This window comes from Dreissena polymorpha, chromosome 6 (assembly GCF_020536995.1).
Source record: "Dreissena polymorpha isolate Duluth1 chromosome 6, UMN_Dpol_1.0, whole genome shotgun sequence".
Lineage (NCBI taxonomy): Eukaryota > Metazoa > Mollusca > Bivalvia > Myida > Dreissenidae > Dreissena > Dreissena polymorpha.
Window position 1 is genome coordinate 94,133,050 of NC_068360.1, and position 20,923 is coordinate 94,153,972.

Genomic DNA, 20,923 nt, shown 5'->3' on the forward strand with positions numbered 1-20,923 from the left:
ATAAAATGTATTCGTAAGAAACAATAATCACACCATACGGATTTATAGGACATAAGCCCGCCGCGCAGCGGCTGGCGATGACCACCATTTGTTTCACTTTTCTAACATACATATACATATACCTATGAAACTCGACATTTTCCTGCCCGCGTCATATATTTTAGCGATGCAAAATCATAGAACATTTAAGCTACATAGGAATTTGTACAAATGCAGTATCACGAGTACAAGTGCTTACATCAAGAAATACGCTTGAGTATGAACAGATAAATGTTTTTTTTTCATCAAGTAAACCTAGTTCCGTTTATGCTGATTTATATTTAAAAAAAACAGTTGCGCTTCATCAGTATTTGTAAATTAATTTACGTAAGGGCATTTGTTTATTGTATGGTGGATTCAGGAAAATCTCCGAAAGGGCAAAATTACATGGAATCTAATAATCGGTGATCTTCATTGTATTATATTTATAATATATATGATCATGTAATGCAAATACATATAATTTAAAATTGAATATGATTATGTCATTCAATAATGGGCAATTAACGCATGTTTTGATATTCGACAATAACTCTGAATTGGAATTCATATTTACTTATATTTTTCTAATAAAGTTTAATCGTTCATAAAAAACAGTGATCCTTTTCAGGGAAACAATTCGCTAAAAACGTCTGTCAGCATTAATTCTAAACGATGCAAAACACGTTCGTTATTAATGATAGACCCTAAAGCAATCGGCATATTGATCCTAATTTACTAATCGAATAAAGTATACATTAAAGAGGAAAATATCCCTACGTTGCATATTTAAAAGATAACAAGTAAGTTATTTATGTTCCCCTAGTGTTTTGATGAATGACTTTTAATTAAAATGCGGAAATATTGGGTTGTCTGCATATCTCGACACAACATTTATTAAACTGTTTATCATAATCACGTGACATTTTTTGAATTGTCAAAATTGGTTGGATAGCCGCCATAGCGTCACTGCTTACTAAATGATGACTGATAGATGTTCAGATTGGCATTTAATACCACGTTTAATATATTTTGATTTATACGGAATTCACATACAAAATAGTCCTGTCGCTGTTGATGTGACAGCCAGACAGACAGGCACATAAAACATCCATGTTTCTATAGTTGTCAGTTTTTTTTAAAACTAAAGTACACGGGTATTGCTGGAACTATGTAATGAAATGTGAAAACATACATATATTCATTAACACTTTAATAGTTCGTGTCTTGTGCAACACAGCTTACATAACATGTTTTACATAAAAGAAAGCATCTACAGTTAAATTGTGTGTAATTGCTATGACAGTATAAAACTTCCCCATGTGTCATTTTAAATAGGAGACATCAAAAGTGTCAAACACATAGCTTAAAGGGGCCTTTTCACGTTTTGGTAAATTGACAATATTGAAAAACAATTGTTTTAGATTCGTAATTTTTTCTGTTATGATTTTTGTGAGGAAACAGTAATACTGATCATTTACTATGCTCTAAAATATCCATTATGTGCATCTTTTGACGATTTAAAAACCTGAAAATTATAAAGCGTTGCAACGCGAAACGATTGAATAATTTGGAGAGTTCTGTTGGTGTCGTTGTATTGTTTGATACTACGAGGATTACATAAATGAGATAAACAATACATTGGAAATGGTATAAGAGCGGATAGTCTAGTGGATAGAGCAGTAGACTTATGCTCCATGGCTCCAGGGGGTCAGTGGTTCTAGCCCTGTTGATGGATATTTTTTAATTCTTTAATTGTATTCTTGTTATTTTACTGGAAATATTATGACCCAATGTCAACATTTATCAATATAAAGCATTTAATGACAAACTCCAAAACATGCCAAAATCTATGAAAAGGCCCCTTTATTGAGAGTTGAAAAAAGCAATTCTTTAAATGACTTGTATGGCAATTTTACATAAAATTATTAAATATGTTTTATTTGAACTCTGTGTATGAATTTGCGCAATCTAGCGACACGACTTCTATGCACATTGTTGTACCGGATTCGGTATTTAAAAGACTACGTTGTTTTTCGGGAACCCGTTTGGATAGTAACAATGAGAAAACATCAAATAAATACGCATACACATTATCTGTAGCTCAGAACAACTAACACGATAATGGCTTCTTTAATATGTCTACATATATCTAAGTTTTTTTATTGTTTGCCGGATCATTTTGTCTGCGGATTGTATGCTCCTTTAGTCTCCTGAACAAAACATTGAAAAATGTACACGTACCTTATTCAATATAAACCATAGCTTAATAAAGTGGTAGGTTATTCTAAGTCAACGTGGAACATGTATACTACCTGTATGTGATTACATTTTAACTTGCGTTTTATGAATGTTTTTTAAACGCTCTGGTCATTTACGTTTAATATTTGTTGAAACATAATTTTAATATACATTTTAATATAATTAACATGATTAAGTTTAGGTTTTGTAAAATCGCTCACACTTACGTCCATTTGCATAAAAGCAAAATATATGTTTGACATTTCATCCAATTGTACTCTTCTGTAAAAAAAACTATTCTAAAACTTAAACGCCGTTCCAGAAAAAAAATCTCCTGAGTCATTATCAAAAGAACAATACTTGTTAGCATCGGATACGCTTTGATAAAAGGCATGTGCCAAATTGCTACACTTTACATGACAATGCATTATTCACAAACATTGTTAATAAAACAATGAATACAACTTTGAAAGAGTTTCATTATAATAAGCATAAGATTGATATAGAAAAGCTACATGTACATTTTTATCCACGTGGTCATCAGCCATGATGATTATACAGACAGCCATAAACAGTAGGATATTTAATTAAACACGTAACTGACATTTAAATGCATATGTGAAGTCATCAACGATGATAATACTGGACACAAAGACGTAAACATCCAGGTTAATACTCAGATGTGCAGTCATCATAGATGGTGTTAGTGTTTATTTACCATATGTCCAGGTAAATCTAGTTCTCAGACAAGGATAAGTATCCACAAACGAAACGGCAAGTAAAGTTAAGGAAAACAAACTTTTAGGTAAATAAAGAGGTATAATTAAGAATAAAATTAATAATAAAAGACAACTATAGGGTTATATTGATCGCGTCGTCGCTTTAAGATTAAGGTCTGTTGGGAAATAATAGTTTTAAGGATTTTATAAGACTAGTTATGGAGTATTCGTTAACACGAACACCATGGTTGCATGTTGGTGTAACCAACACAAAATAATAAACCACCATTTAATAAGGTGGATGGGGTTGAACAGACCAAATTCGTCAAATATTTGGAAACATTTTACAACAATACGCTTCTATCCAGAATTATCAAACAATTGATTTCCTAAATGTTTTCTCTCTAGAAACGAAACACTGGGAAAGCAGAGGTGTTCACTAAATTGTACCTGAGGCATGCCACAACGACGGCAAAATGTTATAATGGTATGCATTTTACTAATTTTTAAACCGGTGTTTCAACTTTATGAATATACACGTTTATTTCATATATGTTATGTCTCCAGGAACGGAACCCTGAGAAAGCAGAGGCGTTCACTTAATTATGCCCTGGTACATGCCACAACGACCGCAAATTGTTCTAATGGTATGCATTATACTTAATTGTAAATCGTTGTTATCACGTTGGCCTGTATGAGCTTAAAACGTTACATACGTAATTCACAATGCCGTTTGTATTGTTATGCTCACACAATGTGAGAGGCATTAAGCATTGCACGTGTCCCTTCATACATTTACCCCGAGGTATGTAATTCAAACTCATGTTTAACAAGCCTTAACTCTTTCAGCTAATTGACTTTATGTGTGGGCGATCGTTGGTTAGGAATGTTTATTGTAAAATAATGCTAACACGTTTTGTAAGTAATTACCAAATTGAATTGAATTCGTGAATACTCTAAAATTTGCGTGATTATTATAATTTTAACAAAACCATAAAGCACGTACTGTCTTAAATTTAAAGTGCATCTTTCGTCCAGTTATCTTGACCGTGTGCATGTCTTTTTCGTAAAATTAACAGGTTTATATAATAAAAATAAATCAAAAAGTCCTAAATCTAATGTTAACATGTTGTGCATATTAACTAACCCAACAAATAAAGCTTTATTTTATCATGTGTAATACATCGTCAACTTTTTGTCCATACAATACACTCATGGGAATCAAATATTAAAAACAACTATTGTATTTATCTATTTCATACTTGCGGAGATTGTATACGATGTATAATGAGGAGCTATTTATGCAACGCGCGTGACCTATTGACATTGATGACCTTACTATTTAAGTACGTGTTACGTAATGACGTCATTATAACACCTAGTCATTGTCATTAGTGTCGATAGAGTTGACAAATGACAACGTTTGGTCATAACAACCGTATTGAACGTTGTCCAAAAAATGATTTCATTTAAGTACGCTAATTTGCAAAACGAATCGTTATAACGTGTTAAATATTGCACGATGACCATTGTTCCAGTTGCTACGCCGTCATGTGTTTTTTTTTAACTAAGGACATATTAAACAATTTGGGCAATGTATTATGTCTGCTTGATTTAACATATTTTAACAAAAATGTGACTTCATTTGCGTTATGTCGATTGGCGTAACCTTTTTACTAACAAACTTATAAAAACGATTTAATGAACGAGTTATTTTTCGCCGTTTAAAACCTTTTATCACTTTGGTTTAATTTTTAAACGACGCTAATTTTCCAGTAATTTCAGTAACAAGGTGATTGGCATTTATTTCGAATAAAAATGCGCCTTATATCTAGACTTAATTCCCCGAAAATGTTCTAAGTGGTGCTGCAATTAGGTCATCCCGCTAGGAGATTGCGCAGCAAGTAAAGTCGAGATATATAGAGAGAATATTAAAGGTGCCTTTTCACAGATTTTGGCATTTTTTAACTTATTCATTAAATGCTTTATATCGATAAATGTAAACATTGGATCGTAAAAGCTCCAGTAAAAAATCAAGAATAAAATTAAAAAAAGGAAAAGAACATTGCCCGGACCAGGTTTCGAACCAGTGACCCCTGGAGTCCTGCCAGAGTCCTGAAGTAAAAGCGCTTTAGCCTACTGAGCTATTCCGCCGAGTACACTTAGTAGACGTATTTTATACCTTATATAAGCAATCTTCGTAGTTTCACAAAACTTAACGACAAAAACAGAACTCTCCAAATTATTCAATCGTTTCGCGTTGCAACGCTTTATAATTTTTAGGTTTTAAAATCGTCAAAAGATGCATATAATGGCTATATTAGACCATGGTAAATGTTCAGTATTACTGTTTCCTCACAAATATCATAACTAAAACGAAAATTTGCGAATCTGAAACAACTTTTTTCAATTTTGTCAATTTACCAAAGCGTGAAAAGATCCCTTTAATGCCCAATAAGCGCCACTAACTTCCTTGTTAATGTGGATGGAAAGTGAGCTGCATTAAAAAAATACATGCGGGTAATAAAGAATATAAAACGGTAAAAATACCTTTCTCGGTATAGACGTCGCCATCCTGATTATCACGTGATAACCCCCTCTGTTTAACTTGAATTTAAAGATACAAACCTCCCGCTTTTTTATTTTTCTAAACGACTGCTTTGACAACTTTTAACATATCACTGCCAATCCAGTGAGTACTGTCATCCCTTGAGCCGGACGTTTTCTGCCGCTTATTGTGCTTACTTCCAGAACTTGGAAGGATCTCAAAGCGAAATGGTAATACGTGGCTAGTGGATCACTACATCGCCGGAAGAGGGACGAGAGAAGCGGGCAGGCGGGTGTGGTAGCGTAGAGGAGGACGGGGCGGACGTGGAGCAGCCATGCTGGCCAGGACATCGAGATGATGGCCCTATGAAGAGAATAGAAGTGTCCCGCGACGGCGGTATTCAAGATACTCAACGTGCTGATCTTTGAACATTATCAGCACTCCCTTGGCGAAGTAACCTTGTTATTTAAGGGCATTTAAGGGCAACAAGACAGGAAATGTATTTAAATTGCCTTCCAGTGCACTAGTCGAAATTTCTTCTTTGGCGAATACCCAGGGAGTAGGTTTAAATTTGAATTAATTTATCCCAAAAAACGATGTTTTTCCCTGAAAGGTCACATGGGCAGATCCGTACAAAAAGTAGTCGTGAAGACTCTGAGCCGACCTGTACATAAACTTCTGATTCACTGTAACACACCGTATCAGATGAGATGTAGTATTCTTATCGAGTATTGATAAGTTCCTGAATTGTGTGACTTTTGAATTTGTATAAGCCTTTACTTTAGAGATTATCAATAAATGGGTGTGAAAACACGTGTCATTTATCAATACAGGTACGGTACTAGAATTGCGAAGTAGCTTCCTTTTTATCTTAATCTTTTCATCTTAATTTTGTCTTAAAATTGACTTATTATAGTTTATTGCGTAAGTCAAATCGTCTGAACATATTAATCAAATTTCTATAATTAAAATGTAAATGTCGTGTGTTTTGCGCAATAAATCGTCGCATGCTAGCAATGACCACTTGATTGCTTATACAAAAAAACGGAAATCGGAATTCCAGTAGAAGAAATGCGAGATTTTTGCGATTGGACACGGTTTAGTAAATACGTTGTTTTCTTGAAAATAGGAGACAAATACAATATGAGTTTCGTTACTGTACATGAAGCTGGAGTTAAATTCAAGCTATTTGCTGGGATCATATGAAGTCAACCAACAAAGCTCATGTACGCTAAATAATGTGTACAAAGCTACAATTTACATACCGAACATTTTCTATATCGGCAGACAATAGGATATAGAAAGACGCACATTTTACATTACGCACATCATTTGGCGACTACTCACTTGTACTTTATATAGTAAGCACACCGCACACAAATGCAAGCTGTAAAACACTACATGTAGTCAATTTACGTGGAGCAGATTCAAAATGGAACAGGTATGTTTCGAATTATGCTATTTGTACAATACATTTACAATACTGCGACATTGCATCAGAATGCCATGGCAGATATTTACATACTGGAACAAGATGACGCTATTATTTTATGGATATTTTATGGATGGTTGAAATATTTAACATTGAAAATAAAATAGACATTATTTTATGAAAATCAACGGTGTATGCATTTACGTTTTACTGATTGTTCGGCCTTCGCAAGGTGTGCATTTTCCAAGTTGGTTAAATATCACATGTGCGTACGGGAGAATTGTAGATATTCCACGGCCTGACTTTATTGGTCTGTTTTTAATCTTTAACTTCAATGTTAAGTCGTGAAAAACGATCACGAAAAACAGAACATAGTATGTTTAACTATTGACTTGAACCATGTTTAACTATCATTTACGATATCAAAGTTCATTTAATGTGATAATTCGGTTGATTGGACGTCAATTAAGTATTATATAAAATCAGCACTTTTAAAAATTATTATTTTATGTATGTAATTTTAATGTGAAATCATTTGCATTCATGTCCTTTTTATTTATTCGCTAATTTGAATGGTAATTACTCTTCCTTTACTTTGTATTTTTTTAGTGCTTCTCAATAGTCGTACAATAATATCATACTGACACATAAACATTATATATAAGACGTAGGTGACGTATCATGATCAATCAAATAAACTTCACAGACAATGAACTAACAGCCGAATAAATCTATACAGGTTGAGCACATGAAAGAACGTAAGTTTATAAAATTGAGCTTAATATATAGACGCACATATCATCTGATGCTAACATTAACACCGTTTGAGTTTAAATTTATAGAACAGTTGCTGACGTTTATAATAATTGATCGAAAATTGACGATTCAAAGAAGATAAATATTGAAGAATCAGCGAGTATATTCTAATAAGTTAGATATACAATCCATGCAACAATATGTTTAACAAAACGTTCTGACTCCATATGCATTATCTCTATAGGAAACATATACAAATCATAGGGGTTTTCCTTTTAACAAGCTTATACATTCACGAAAACACACGCACACATATGATTCAAATTAATGTTGCCGATGTAAAATTAACTTTGAATATTAATTTTTCAAGAATTTTAGATTATACAGTGGTATCATATTGATACAAATATTAACAAAGTAATCTTCTAAATTCGACTTCTAATGCAAACGAATTCGATATTCAAACGGAATAGAATAGAATAGAATCCGAAAAAGGAAAGATAAACGTTCTGCGTAATTATGTGAATATATTCTTTAAAAACAAATCTTCGCATGTGCACGTAATGGATATAATGTACAATGTGTGCAAAACATTTATATATATTAACCAAAAGCACTCGGCATGAGTTACTCCCCCTCCCCTCCCCCAGCTGCTACTCCCTCTCAAAATTGTAAATTTGTTTTAGAAAATAACAAGACAAAAAGTTAATCGATTTTTTTATTTTATTTATTAAATCGCGTGTTACCTTTAACGACTTATACCATTTTCTGGTGTGCTGCAAATAGATTTTTAACGACGAAACATCATTTGCAAAAACGAGGACAAATAAGTAACATGAAATTCAAAATGAATACTCGTTATACGCCAGTCAAATACATTTCAATTCAATGTGTATATGTTTTGTTACATAATCTAATTGTGTAATATGTGTTCGTGTGTATATAATAATACTTATTTGAAAATTTATAAAATCTTAAAACAGATGTGTATCTTATTTTTGAGAAATAACAGTCGCGTGGGCAAACGAATCCGTTTTTCTTTCTTATGCATGCTCGTCAAATTACAGTTTCTAACATGTATTTCCAGGGTGCAGAATCATCGGGGTTTTCATGGATTTACACACAGGCTGGACGGAATGTAAACACACCGCAGTTAAGAACTATTTTTTGCAAATCTCAAGTTATTGAAGTACATGTGCACAAATCTTTAGTGCTCAACACATGAAAGGCAGTTTGTCTTGCAGTTTGTGCCGATATCTTAGGGTATAAAAATAAATCTTCTGAAATCGGTGACAAAAGTTAACGTTTCGTGACGAAATATCATGTAATATACATGGAATCTTTGAACAAGAACACATGTTTATTAAATAAAGTAATTCTGATGTATTTCACATTGCCATACGCAGCCCCAAAATATGTCTTTCATGCACTAGTTGAAATTATTACAAAACATTGTTTTAAAAAGTTATTTGGAAAAAAGCAGCACTTACCGGTGTTTTTACTTCCAATAACGTTTAATTGGAAACCAAACAAAGTCACGTGATCCTGCACCCTGTTTCCTCTATGTCCTTATGGTTGAAATGTTCCTATAAACGAGCCGAGCTTTGGGTTTTCCTTAACGCACTATGCAAAACTGTTGTCATGGATTTGGTATTGCTTAACGCACTAGGTTAAAGTGTTGTCATAGATTGGGTATTGCTTAACGAACTAAGTTAAAGTATTGTCACAGATTGGGTATTGCTTAACGCACTAGGTAAAAATGGTATCACAGATTGGGTATTGCTTAACGTACTAGTTAAAGTGTTGACACAAACTGGACATTGCTTAACGCACTAGTTAAAGTGGTGGACACAGTTTGGATAATGCTTAGCGCCCTAGGTTTAAGTGTTGTCACAAATTGTGTATTGCTTAACGCAGTAGGTTAAAGAGTTGTCACAGATTGGGTATTGCTTAAAGCACTAGGTTTAAGTGTTGTCAACGATTGGGTATGTCGTAGCGCTTAAGGTTAGAGTGTTTTCACAATTGAGTATTGCTTAGCGCAGTAGGTTAAAATTTTGTCTCAGATTGGGTATTGCTAAACGTACTAGGTTTAAGTATTGTCACAGATTGGGTATTGCTTAATGCACTAGTTAGAGTATTGTCACATATTGGGTATTGCTTAACGCACTAGTTTAAGTGTTGGCACAGATTGGGTATTTCTTAACGCACTAGGTTAAAGTATTGTCACAGATTGGGTATTGCTTAACGCACTAGGTTATAGTGTTGTCACAGATTGGATATTGCTTAGCGCACTAGGTTATAGTGTTGTCACAGATTGGGTATTGCCTAACGCACTTGGTTATAGTGTTGTCACATATTGGATATTGCTTGGCGCACTAGGTTATAGTGTTGTCACAGATTGGGTATTGCTTAACGCACTAGGTTATAGTGTTTTCACAGATTGGGTATTGCTTGGCGCACTAGGTTAAAGTGTTGGCACTGATTAGCATATTCGGTGCGCACGTTCTAATTTGAACGATACTTGCTTCTTTTAGAGACCCAAGTTTTTTCTTAGAACATGTTTCAAATGTATTAAAAGATTGATACAATCATCCATTGTTTGAGTTTCCAGGAAGAAATATCCCTTTCGCGTGGATTGAGTTTAATGCGACACGTCTCACTCTTTGTGGTGACAATAATAGAAGGGTGGGGGAGGATATGTGGTGGAGATATCGCATTACTTAGTGAAATTACATGTTTATCAACGTTTTACCAAATGCAATAGACAACGTCCTTCGACACGAGTAGATGAAACCAAATATGCATGTATTGATAGCATGGGCTTTGAACTGCATGAGAAACTTAATTACGACTTTATAACAAATGATACTACTATCAGTAACGATAAGAGGATATTGACATTTCAATATATCAGCATATTTATATTTTATGTGCCGACTGACTAAGCCTTATACACCATGTACACACATACTCATGCCTGATAAACGTTCACAATGTTATAAATATCTTTGTGAGTTAAAGATCACTCAATATCAGCGATTTCGTGACGATTTAATATCGCTAATGACGCAATAACGATGTAATATTAACGACGTATTTGTATATCAAGTAAAACTTAATAATAATTAATATCATTTTATGCTCTTTGGTATTCCTTACAATGTGTATAGTCATTACTTCTTTTGTGTCATTTCGTGTTAAAGATAATCATTTAGATTAATGGTATTTGTTAAATGTGACGCCTGCATTAAACATGCATCAAAATCAATTAACCTGGAAACCTATCCGCATACATCATACCACAATGTGTATAATAAATGACCAAACAACCGAACAAGGGTTACTTTAATTGCGAAGCAAATGTCACATAAATCGTTTAAATTTAAATGTTATTTAATTGATCAATAACGCTTAACAATTTTCGAATTTCAGAGTAATTAAAATGATTAAAGACATTCCTTGTAATAATTTATTCTAATCATACATTAAATTGATAACGAATAAACAACAGCAATAGAACGCTTATAGCATGGCGACTAAGTCTTTAAAAAGCTCGTAACAGAACGCATTGCAACAGTAAGCGTTAACCTAACGTAATAAGACTATCGACGCTTGACGTTACGTGTTATTTACTTATCATTATAAATCTTTAACACAATTATTATTTTGAAATAAAACATATCTCAAAACGATTATTTTGTAATAAATGACAATATATTTTGATAAATAATACTTAGCCAAGCGGCAAGAACTAAACAGACTTGACAAAAGTAAGACGTCACAAGGATTGGTTGACTACAGCATAGACACGCTAGGTTCAATACACATATATTACGAGCCTTTGTTTCTCGAGGCGATTTATGTTCAAGACATCTTAACGTCCGGCTTGCCTTTGAACCGAGACACGAATTTGCATGTATTGTGTGTTGCTCATTATTCCGGCTACCAAGACTGTTATTCATCACATATTGTCAGTCTGTCAGACTGTCAAAGGAAACCGTTAAGTGGAAACGCGATCGCTTAAAAGAACGTTTTGACGTCGACGTTAGAGCGTGGAGAGTCACTCGTTGCCGAAAAGTCACGTCTTCGACACCACCATGGGACGGACTGCAGAAATCAGATGTTTGCTAATTTTACTTGGATTTAATTTATGCGTAAATTTAGTCCAAGCAGCTTTCGCAAATGTTGGTAAGTTTCAAATGTTTAAATGCATTTTTTGCAATTTCATAATACAGATGGTTCAAACTCATGCTTATATAAAACATATTGTATACATGCCTTATTATTTAAGTTATGTTGACACTCTATATGTAATTGTTTTGTTCGTATGTTAGTTTGCCAGTACTTAAATTGCGCATATTAATTTAAAATCTAAATATGACTACTTGAGTTACATTTAGCATGCATATTCACAATTGTATTGAAATAAGTTTTCTTAAATGATGTTGATATCAAAACGCGATTGTTTGCATAACATTCATCGACTCTGACCATGTAAACATACATATTTTTGTAATATGCTTACACCATTATTTTAGTCCGTGCAAACTGCGCAATATTTTGGTTATAACTGAATGTACGAATTCTGCAACCTTTGTTAAATATCTATGGGGACATAATTGCGACAAAATATGGTATACCATAGTTTGTAGACTTCGGTACGTGAAAGGGAAAAGAAAAACGTAATTAGAACACGTAGTGCGTGTCAGTTTTTGTGAAATATTTTTATTCGCGTAATGAATTGTCATAGGACATTTATTGAAGCAATCTTTGCGCATGAAGTGTTATGGAATTTTTACAAACATGCAATAGCAAAGCACTGGTGGCGCTGTGATTAAGATATAGGAGACAACCACAGAACGTGGTTTGGAAGTATTACATCACTATAACATTAACAACATTACAAAATTAATAGTACTAATATATGGTATACATTCGACAAAAACAAGTTTCTAGTATGCATAAGTTCATTTCATTTTAACGATTTAGAAATGGTTTACTGAACTATTGAAAATGTATCAAACAAAGATAAGGCAGATTTGCTATAAAAACCACAATGCTTAAATAATTGCTGTACAACTCTACAAATGTATGTAGGGCTCTCTACTGATACAACAAAGAACAATTGTAACTGTCAAAACCTTTCAAACTGTACACACTCGTGTGGATTGTAAGTGATGCATGTTTTTCATCTGTCAAGTGTCACGATGTTATTTATTTTCTTGCTTTTTCACTATAATATCTTGCTAGCGAGTCGGACAAAAAGTATCCCGTGTAAGGCAATCTGAACGTAATTAATGTGGGTCTAAAACTAAGCATGCACGACATAAACATGATAAAAATCATTTAACTAGCAATAAACAGTTTGTCCAGCCAAATTGCTTGAAACTATTTATTAATTATCATACAGATTATAAATTTCATGTCAGTGATGCATTAAAAAAAACTAGTTGACTGTAGATACGTGTAACATCTAGTAACCATAGTAAATCATTGAACTGTGGTCTAATATGAGTATTCGAAATGGATACTATGTCTTTAGTTCTACTTGTTGAATCCGTGTCACTGCCAGATTGCAAGAAAATGAAACATTCAAACTGAAGACAACATAAACTGAAAGAGGCTGAAAACTGGGCTTAATGCATGTGCGTTAAGTGTCATCCCAGATTAGCATGTGCACTGCGCACAGGCTAATCAGGGACGACCCTTTCCGCTTTTATGGTATTTTTAGTTTCAAGGAAGTCCCTCCTTACCAAAAATCAAGTTTAGGTGGAAAGTGTCGTCCCTGATTAGCATGTGCGCAGTGCACATGCTAATCTGGGATGACACTTTACGCACATGCATTAAGCCCAGTTTTCTCAGAACGCGACTCAAATGTCTCAGTGAACGATTCAACACATAGTTAGTCTATATACAAATAGCACATATTTCCGAAAATTGCATCCAATAATATGAGTCGCGTTCTGAGAAAACTGGGCATAATACATGTGCGTAAAGTGTCGTCCCAGATAAGCCTGTGCAGTCCGCACAGGCTAATCTGGGACGACACTTTTCGCTTTTATGACATTGTTCGTTTAAATGAAGTTTCTTCTTAGCAAAAATCCAATTTAGGCGGAAAGTGTCGTCCCTGATTAACCTGTGCGGACTGCACAGGCTAATCTGGGACGACACTGTAATAACATGCATTATGCCCAGTTTCCTCAGAACAAGGCTCGTATATTTGCTTCGGTTGTCATGTGGTGAAATATACAGTGCCCGAAAGGACATAAATTCTAACACCCACGTTACTTAAAGTGTCAAGTTCATTGCATAAACATGTCAAATGTTAGACCGGAGAACGGACAATTGACTATTGCAATAATGAAGACTTCCTTGTATGTTCAACGTACAAGTCCTATATACTCTGTACCATTTTACAATGTAACATCTATATAAGTGTGCGTTCTATTTTCTGTTTATAATAGTTTTTTATATTTAATTGCATAAAGTCAATTCAGAAACTTGATTGAAAAATAACAATGCAAATTGATGACAGTTATATTGTTATACTTTATAAACACTTTGTATTTATTTATCTTCCATGAAGTTGGCATACAGTTATTTCTTGTTAAGCAGAACAAATTACCATCATAATATATTAGTAAAAAGTTCGAAATTACGGAAATGATCGATTACAACCGAATGGTAACAAATTCAATTTTCCGGGTTTCATTAACAGGCGTGAAGTATCAAGTTACACTCAACGTGTTTTCGGGTCGGGAAAATCCGGAATGGGAAGTAGACGAGACCAACTCCATGTACCAACAACTGTCATGGGCCGTCAACAGCGAGCGACCTACAGAGTAAGCTGAATGATTATAATAATCGTGTTCTGAGAAAACTGGGCATGATGCATGTGCGTAAAGTGTCGTCCCAGATTAGCATGTGCACTGCGCACAGGCTAATCAGGGACGACACTTTCCGCCTAAACTTAATTTTCGGTAAGGAGGGGCTTTCTTGAAACTAAATATACCATAAAAGCGGAAAGTGTCGTCCCTGATTAACCTGTGCGGACTGCACAGGCTAATCTGGGACGACACTTTACGCACATGCATTATGCTCAGTTTTATCAGAACGCGACTCTTATAATCGATCCATTGGTGCAAAAATGTACCAAGTGATTTAATTTTAAATGTCTCATGGTGCCTGTTTTGCACCAATGGGGCTGTAATCTATTCGAACATTTTGTCAAGTGTTCCTAGGTTTAAGCGAGTCTTACACTGCCGGTAATATAAGAATGTCAAATGCAATTATTCTGAATACATTTAATTTATTTCACAAAGGCTATGCAATTACAAAGGATCTACTTCTTTTTTTCATGTGTATAAAACCAAAAAAAATCATGAACTATGACGAACTTTAGCGTAGACGTTGCAATTAAACACATATCGACTCGTTATTTGACGAAATGTTCAGGATGCATAACTAAAAGTGTATTGGCAAGCCCTGAAAACACCGCCCACAGCATACGATGCATAATGCATACAAACGAAACAACAACATATCATTTAAATCATAAATTGCAGAATTTAAAAAAAAGCAAAAAGTTTTAATGTCACCTGAACATACTCGGATGTGGATGTGTTACATATGACGGTCACTTCCGTGAACATGTTCTGACGGCACAGGCCGCCCATAACGAATATTCGACCAAATAAGCATTGTTATTGCAAGCAATATATAATTGTCTCGAGTAACTCTTTACCCAAAACTAACAAAGGCAATCGGTATGATACATTAATATTCCTTTTATTATCTTACAATATTATATGCGAACAATAATGCAGCATATAACGACTTCATTTTCATTTTCAAAAACAACAGCATCGATGAGCGACACATGGGCTACCAAGGTTTTGTTGTAAGAGCTACGAACGCCCACGGCCAAACGGCATGGAAGACGGTCGGCCGCTACACGAGCCGGCGCATCGAGAGTATTCTCCTGAAGTCCTGCCCATCTAGCGTGGGGCTCAGTCCTCAGCTGGTGAATCACGTGAACGCCGCAATTTTGGGACAGGTGAGCAGCCCTTAAAATACTGTGTCACGTTAACTAAGCTCCATACTTTGGCAGTACTAAAGAGAAATGTTCTGTTCGCGCAGCGGTTCGTTAATGCGCTTCTCACCCTTGTCAACCGAGTGAAATTCCGCTACCGGACATTTGAGCTTAGAAAGATACTGCGGCTTCTCTAACCCCAACATTGCACAATAACACGCTTAAATATAATAGATGTCAGTAAGAAATAAACAGCTATACTTTTAACTTTGAATAAAGTTTATAAGAGAGGAGTGCTTGCATAACGATATAAGGGTTTCTGTTTCGAAAACTTTGGAAGATTTTTTTTTCTTACGACAACTTCTTATTTTTGATCTGAAAAGGACTCGAGAGTGAATCAATAAGTCAGCGGCGTTCGATGCAATCGAGAAAAATAAATTGGTTTCAGCAACTTTTAGGAAATGTACCTAAAATTCATTTTTAATGGGAAAAATCATTTCTATTCATATAATTATTAAGTTGTCATTATGCATATATAACTGAATCATGATCATCTTAGTTTACATATTCAGTTTGCATATATGATCTAAAACGCAATTCAATAAATTTTAGGAATTAAGAAAGGTAGTACTACTTATTTGTTCGCAAAGGAGTCTTATACATAGAATAATTGGTCATATTTTTAAGGCACTGTAATGAAGGCGGTGACTATAATTATGATGGATCACAATGATTTATATGTATAAAACAAGTGTTGATTTCATAAATAATTAACTATGTTTTAGTATAACACGTTTATTTGCTGTTGCAAATTATATTTTTAAATATAAGTAACTGTGCTTCTTTTTTCAGATAATTTTAAAAGTCAACAAACTACTGAAAGACGTTAAGTCATTTAACTTCATCCGTCTCATTTACCACCACATAATAAATATTAAGTATATTTTAAATTTCGAAAAAAACATTATAATTTTAAATGCATTTTCTTCAATGATTCGTGAATTTCCTTAATGATATAACTGTTTTTCAAACGGTCACCTTTAAGTTACTTCTATTCACAGAACAAATTTCTTACTTATGATTTTTTTTTGTTGCGATCCGAATTATAGTAATTGCTTCTTTAAAAATATTGAACATTACAAGAACACTGCAATATCAAAGCCTTTGATATCGTAACGCGACAACAATGGCATTTCACAAAACATGCGTTCTAACAACGTGTGTGTAGGATGGGTCATCAAACAGACACTGATCGTTTCCTGATATCAAAGTATCAAAGAATGAACTTAAAATTCTGTAAGACTTAGCGAGCGTGTCATTAATATCACGTTTTCTATATCAAGTTTCATGCTGGCATAGGGTGTCAAACACGACTCAGTTCTTTGTTCATTTAAAAGAATATGTTCGTGCACGTAATTAAAGCGTTTGATCTTTATGATAAAACCGAAAATTACAGAACAAATAATATGATAGAAACTAAATAAAATATTGTCGGGATGATCGATAAGAGAAGATCGAACAATTTTTAAAACTGTATTATGTGTCTTCAACAAGTAAATAACACTAAGAATCTTATATACTAATTACTGGTATATTTATGACTTATTTAATAAACAAACACATATATTCATTTAGGAAATCCATTATTTCGCTAAATGTTGACATTATGTTATTACAACAGTGTATGCACTTTTGGAAGAAGTATTGTCTGTAACAAATATAAGCAAGCAGGATGTATATATAATTGTAATGCAAATTTATACCAGATATGTGCAAGTCATTATTGGGCGAATTCTTCCATTGAAATTGTCGTAATTCGTGTCATGTAGATGAATGCAGAGCAATGTTACTACAGAAAACGCTCTTTTATGTCTATTATAAATGAATAACGAATGATCATTATCATTAAAACCGCGTATAGGAAATCGTTGTGTGACAGTTTTATTATATTGATGATAGAGGAAATACGCACGTGCTGATTGCTTGTAATTTTAGTAGCACAATTCTATTTAGCGTTAAGTATCATTAATTATAATGCGCATGACCCCAAACCACGAGGGTGAGGCAGTTTTACCATAAACATTTCTGTTTTTGACAGCTGATTTAAATACGATTGACAGGTTTTCACACGCAACCAGATGTTTTAAGATCAATACATGTTAATACATCAAATCGCAATCCGAATGTTTCTTAACTATACGATACCGTAAATTAAAAATATTATCACATTGTTCATATGAAAAAACAAACAAACAGAAACTCATGTACTGTCTTATATCAATCGATGTTATACATAACTTATTTTTACACAACATTAGTTTTATTGCAAACTTAGACGTGTTTTTGCTGCGACTATTTCTTAGTTAAACAAGCCCAATTTTACACAATATATTTTGAAGCATTATGCACATTTGACACTGTGCCTGTGTCATTCGTCGCTTACTAACATAAACTTAAATATCAGATATATATTAACACATACTAAACTGGATTTTTCTAAGAAGACTTTCGTTATACAGAAAATATCATAAAGGCAAAAAATATAGTTTTGAAAGTTTTTGATATTAATGCACACAAAATTCCTCAGTGCTTTGTTTTTGTTTTTATTCACAAAGAAATTTACAATATTTCACGAACCTATTCAGCTCCCACAAACTCCGCAACCAAAGACCGTTTCCAAAGCGCACGTGACGTATAACAATGAGGAGGACACGATTAGCGTCAGCATCCGCCAACATTTCCTCGTGCGCCGGAAGCGTCAGGCCCAGATGTGCGCCACGCGGTTTGCGCCGGAAAACTGGAACTACGCTTCAGTGCAGCGCAGAAACAACTGCTACAACTATGCAACCAACATGCAGACCAACACATTTGCTCAGCCAGGTATTTTAATCGATGGAATGTGTTTATTTGTCAGCCTTGACATATTTTCTTCCCGGATGGAATTGGTTATTTTTTGAACCTCGCTCTAGTAAAATATGTTCTTTTTATATACGTAAGGTTTCGTACCGCCTTAACAGGCTTATTAAGGACGACACTTGACGCCGTTATTCAATTTTTCTTTAAAATAAAGTGTCTACTTAGCAAAATGCCTATTAAGACAGAAAGTGTCGAACCTGATCAGCCTGTTCGGACTGCATTAAACCCCGTTTTCCCAGAGCGGAGAGCATTTTAAAGCAGGGTTCATGCACCCATCATGAACTTGAATCAATGAAACAAGTAATTGAAGACAAAAGTGTAAATTCCAAAATGTGATAAAATACGTTATTGGAAGTATTAGATGCTAAATTGTAGGCGTTACGGTAAACATACAATTTAAGATTATATATATACAAATACGTGTTCCTTATTAAATTTCTCTGTTTCGTTAATATTTTTAATGTAAACAAATGTGTCACAAAGCATTCGAAAGACTTCGATTAATTTTAAGTACTATGTGCGCAGAAAGCGATAAGTGAGTTTTCGAATTTCATTAGTTATGCTACGTGTTACAAATTGTGACAATCTTCATACTACTTATCCGCATGTACAAGTTGAAACATTTTAATGTATATTAAACAGACGTTCTTTCTTTGTATAAAACGTTAGAAGTACATATTTCGGTATGTAAAAAGTCGTACCATTTTCTATTAAAATGCCAAATGGTAAATCTTGTAAAAATTAATCATACAAATATTTATGGCATTCAATAAATCAAACTACGCACAACAAGCACATCAATCAAAATGACCCCCCTGCCAATTAGCGAGTGATTTTGATTGATGTCTTGTTATTGTACTTTTATGCGTATTTTTGTTCACACAATGTTGTTAACTACTATTCTACACGTACAACACAAAGAAACAAGCAATTATGAACCATACACTAATACTAAACGATGTTTGACAGCAATAAATCCCAAGAAATACGTTATCAACATTAATACTGATCTCAATGTTCTGTAAAACTTGGCTTAATGCATATGCGTAAATTGTTGTCCCAGATTAGCCTGTGCAGTCCACACATGCTTAAAAAATGACAACACTATAAGCCTAAACGGTCTAGAGTAGACTTCCTTCAAACGAAAAAATCCTTTAACGCGGTATTAATCGTCCCTAATAAGTCTTAGCGAACTTAACGCGCATGCATATAGCCGATATTTCTAAAAACAATAATTATATTTAAACTTATACTTATCGAAGTTCCCCTATTGCAGGCCGAGCATCCGGTAGACGCTACACACAGACCACGCCGCAGGACGTATACGCCGCTTCATTGCGCGATGGTTTGACGCCGCTCAGCATACCGGACGCCGGAAGAGAGTGCCTGATCGCCCTTGTGATCTGGCCGGGTGAGGACTACCACTATCTGCGCCTAGACAACGACGGAACCTGGTCCCAGAAGAGTGGCCGCACGCGCGCCCGTAACACCGACGACAGTGGATTCACAATCACGGATCCCCGCATGGCTGACACCGGTCCGTACACCGTGTTTGCCGGATTCCTCGGCGTCGGCCCAAACGCCAACATCCGATAATTCATTCCCTGAACAAAAAATGACTTCAAACCAGGCTATTACAATCATGGAACGCACTCAACTCGGTCACGTCTTTGACATTGTGGAGAATAATATTTAATCGAAAACTTATCAGATATGGACTTTTACTGTGCAATGTTTATGCTCGTGTTGATGATCGCATTAGTGTTTATGCAATACCTGACCGGAGGGCCATTGACATCTATACAGCTTCCTTCAACTGAACCCGTAGGCATTGTTGACAATCCTTGTGTAGTTTTTCATAGATGATAAGCTTCTTGAATAAAATATCTCGTTTTTTGTGTAAACAGAGTGAAAAACAATTAAGTTTTCAAAATAAATTCGTTTTTCAAGTGTATAGCTTACTTTAAATTAATATTTATTCTTTTAAATGAATATATTATATCATTTAATCATAGCTTTTTGACAATAAAATTTGTACGCGTTTTTAAATATAAGTAGCATTGTCCGAGCTATTAATTATAAGTTTCTAATTTTTAAATAGCACTTATTGTACTGTGCCATTTACGGTTACGGCTTCTGCAAGTAAGCACAAAATGATAGAAAACTCTTTATGGACACCACATATCTGAAATGATATTTGTATCATTTAATCTGATTTAAGAACTTGAAAGCAACATTACAATGTTTATTTTATAGTCTCT

At 34.3% G+C, this 20,923-nt stretch overlaps 1 protein-coding gene across 1 annotated transcript; it reads left to right on the top strand.

Moving 5' to 3' along the window:
- Positions 1-11,782: 11,782 nt before the first annotated feature.
- LOC127836350 (uncharacterized) lies at positions 11,783-20,614 on the top strand. The gene is made up of 5 exons (XM_052362936.1): positions 11,783-11,902; positions 14,433-14,556; positions 15,578-15,770; positions 18,392-18,626; positions 19,939-20,614. Exons 1-5 carry the CDS (start codon positions 11,812-11,814, stop codon positions 20,256-20,258), a joined length of 963 nt encoding a protein of 320 aa, XP_052218896.1. The 5' UTR covers positions 11,783-11,811; the 3' UTR covers positions 20,259-20,614.
- Positions 20,615-20,923: the final 309 nt, after the last annotated feature.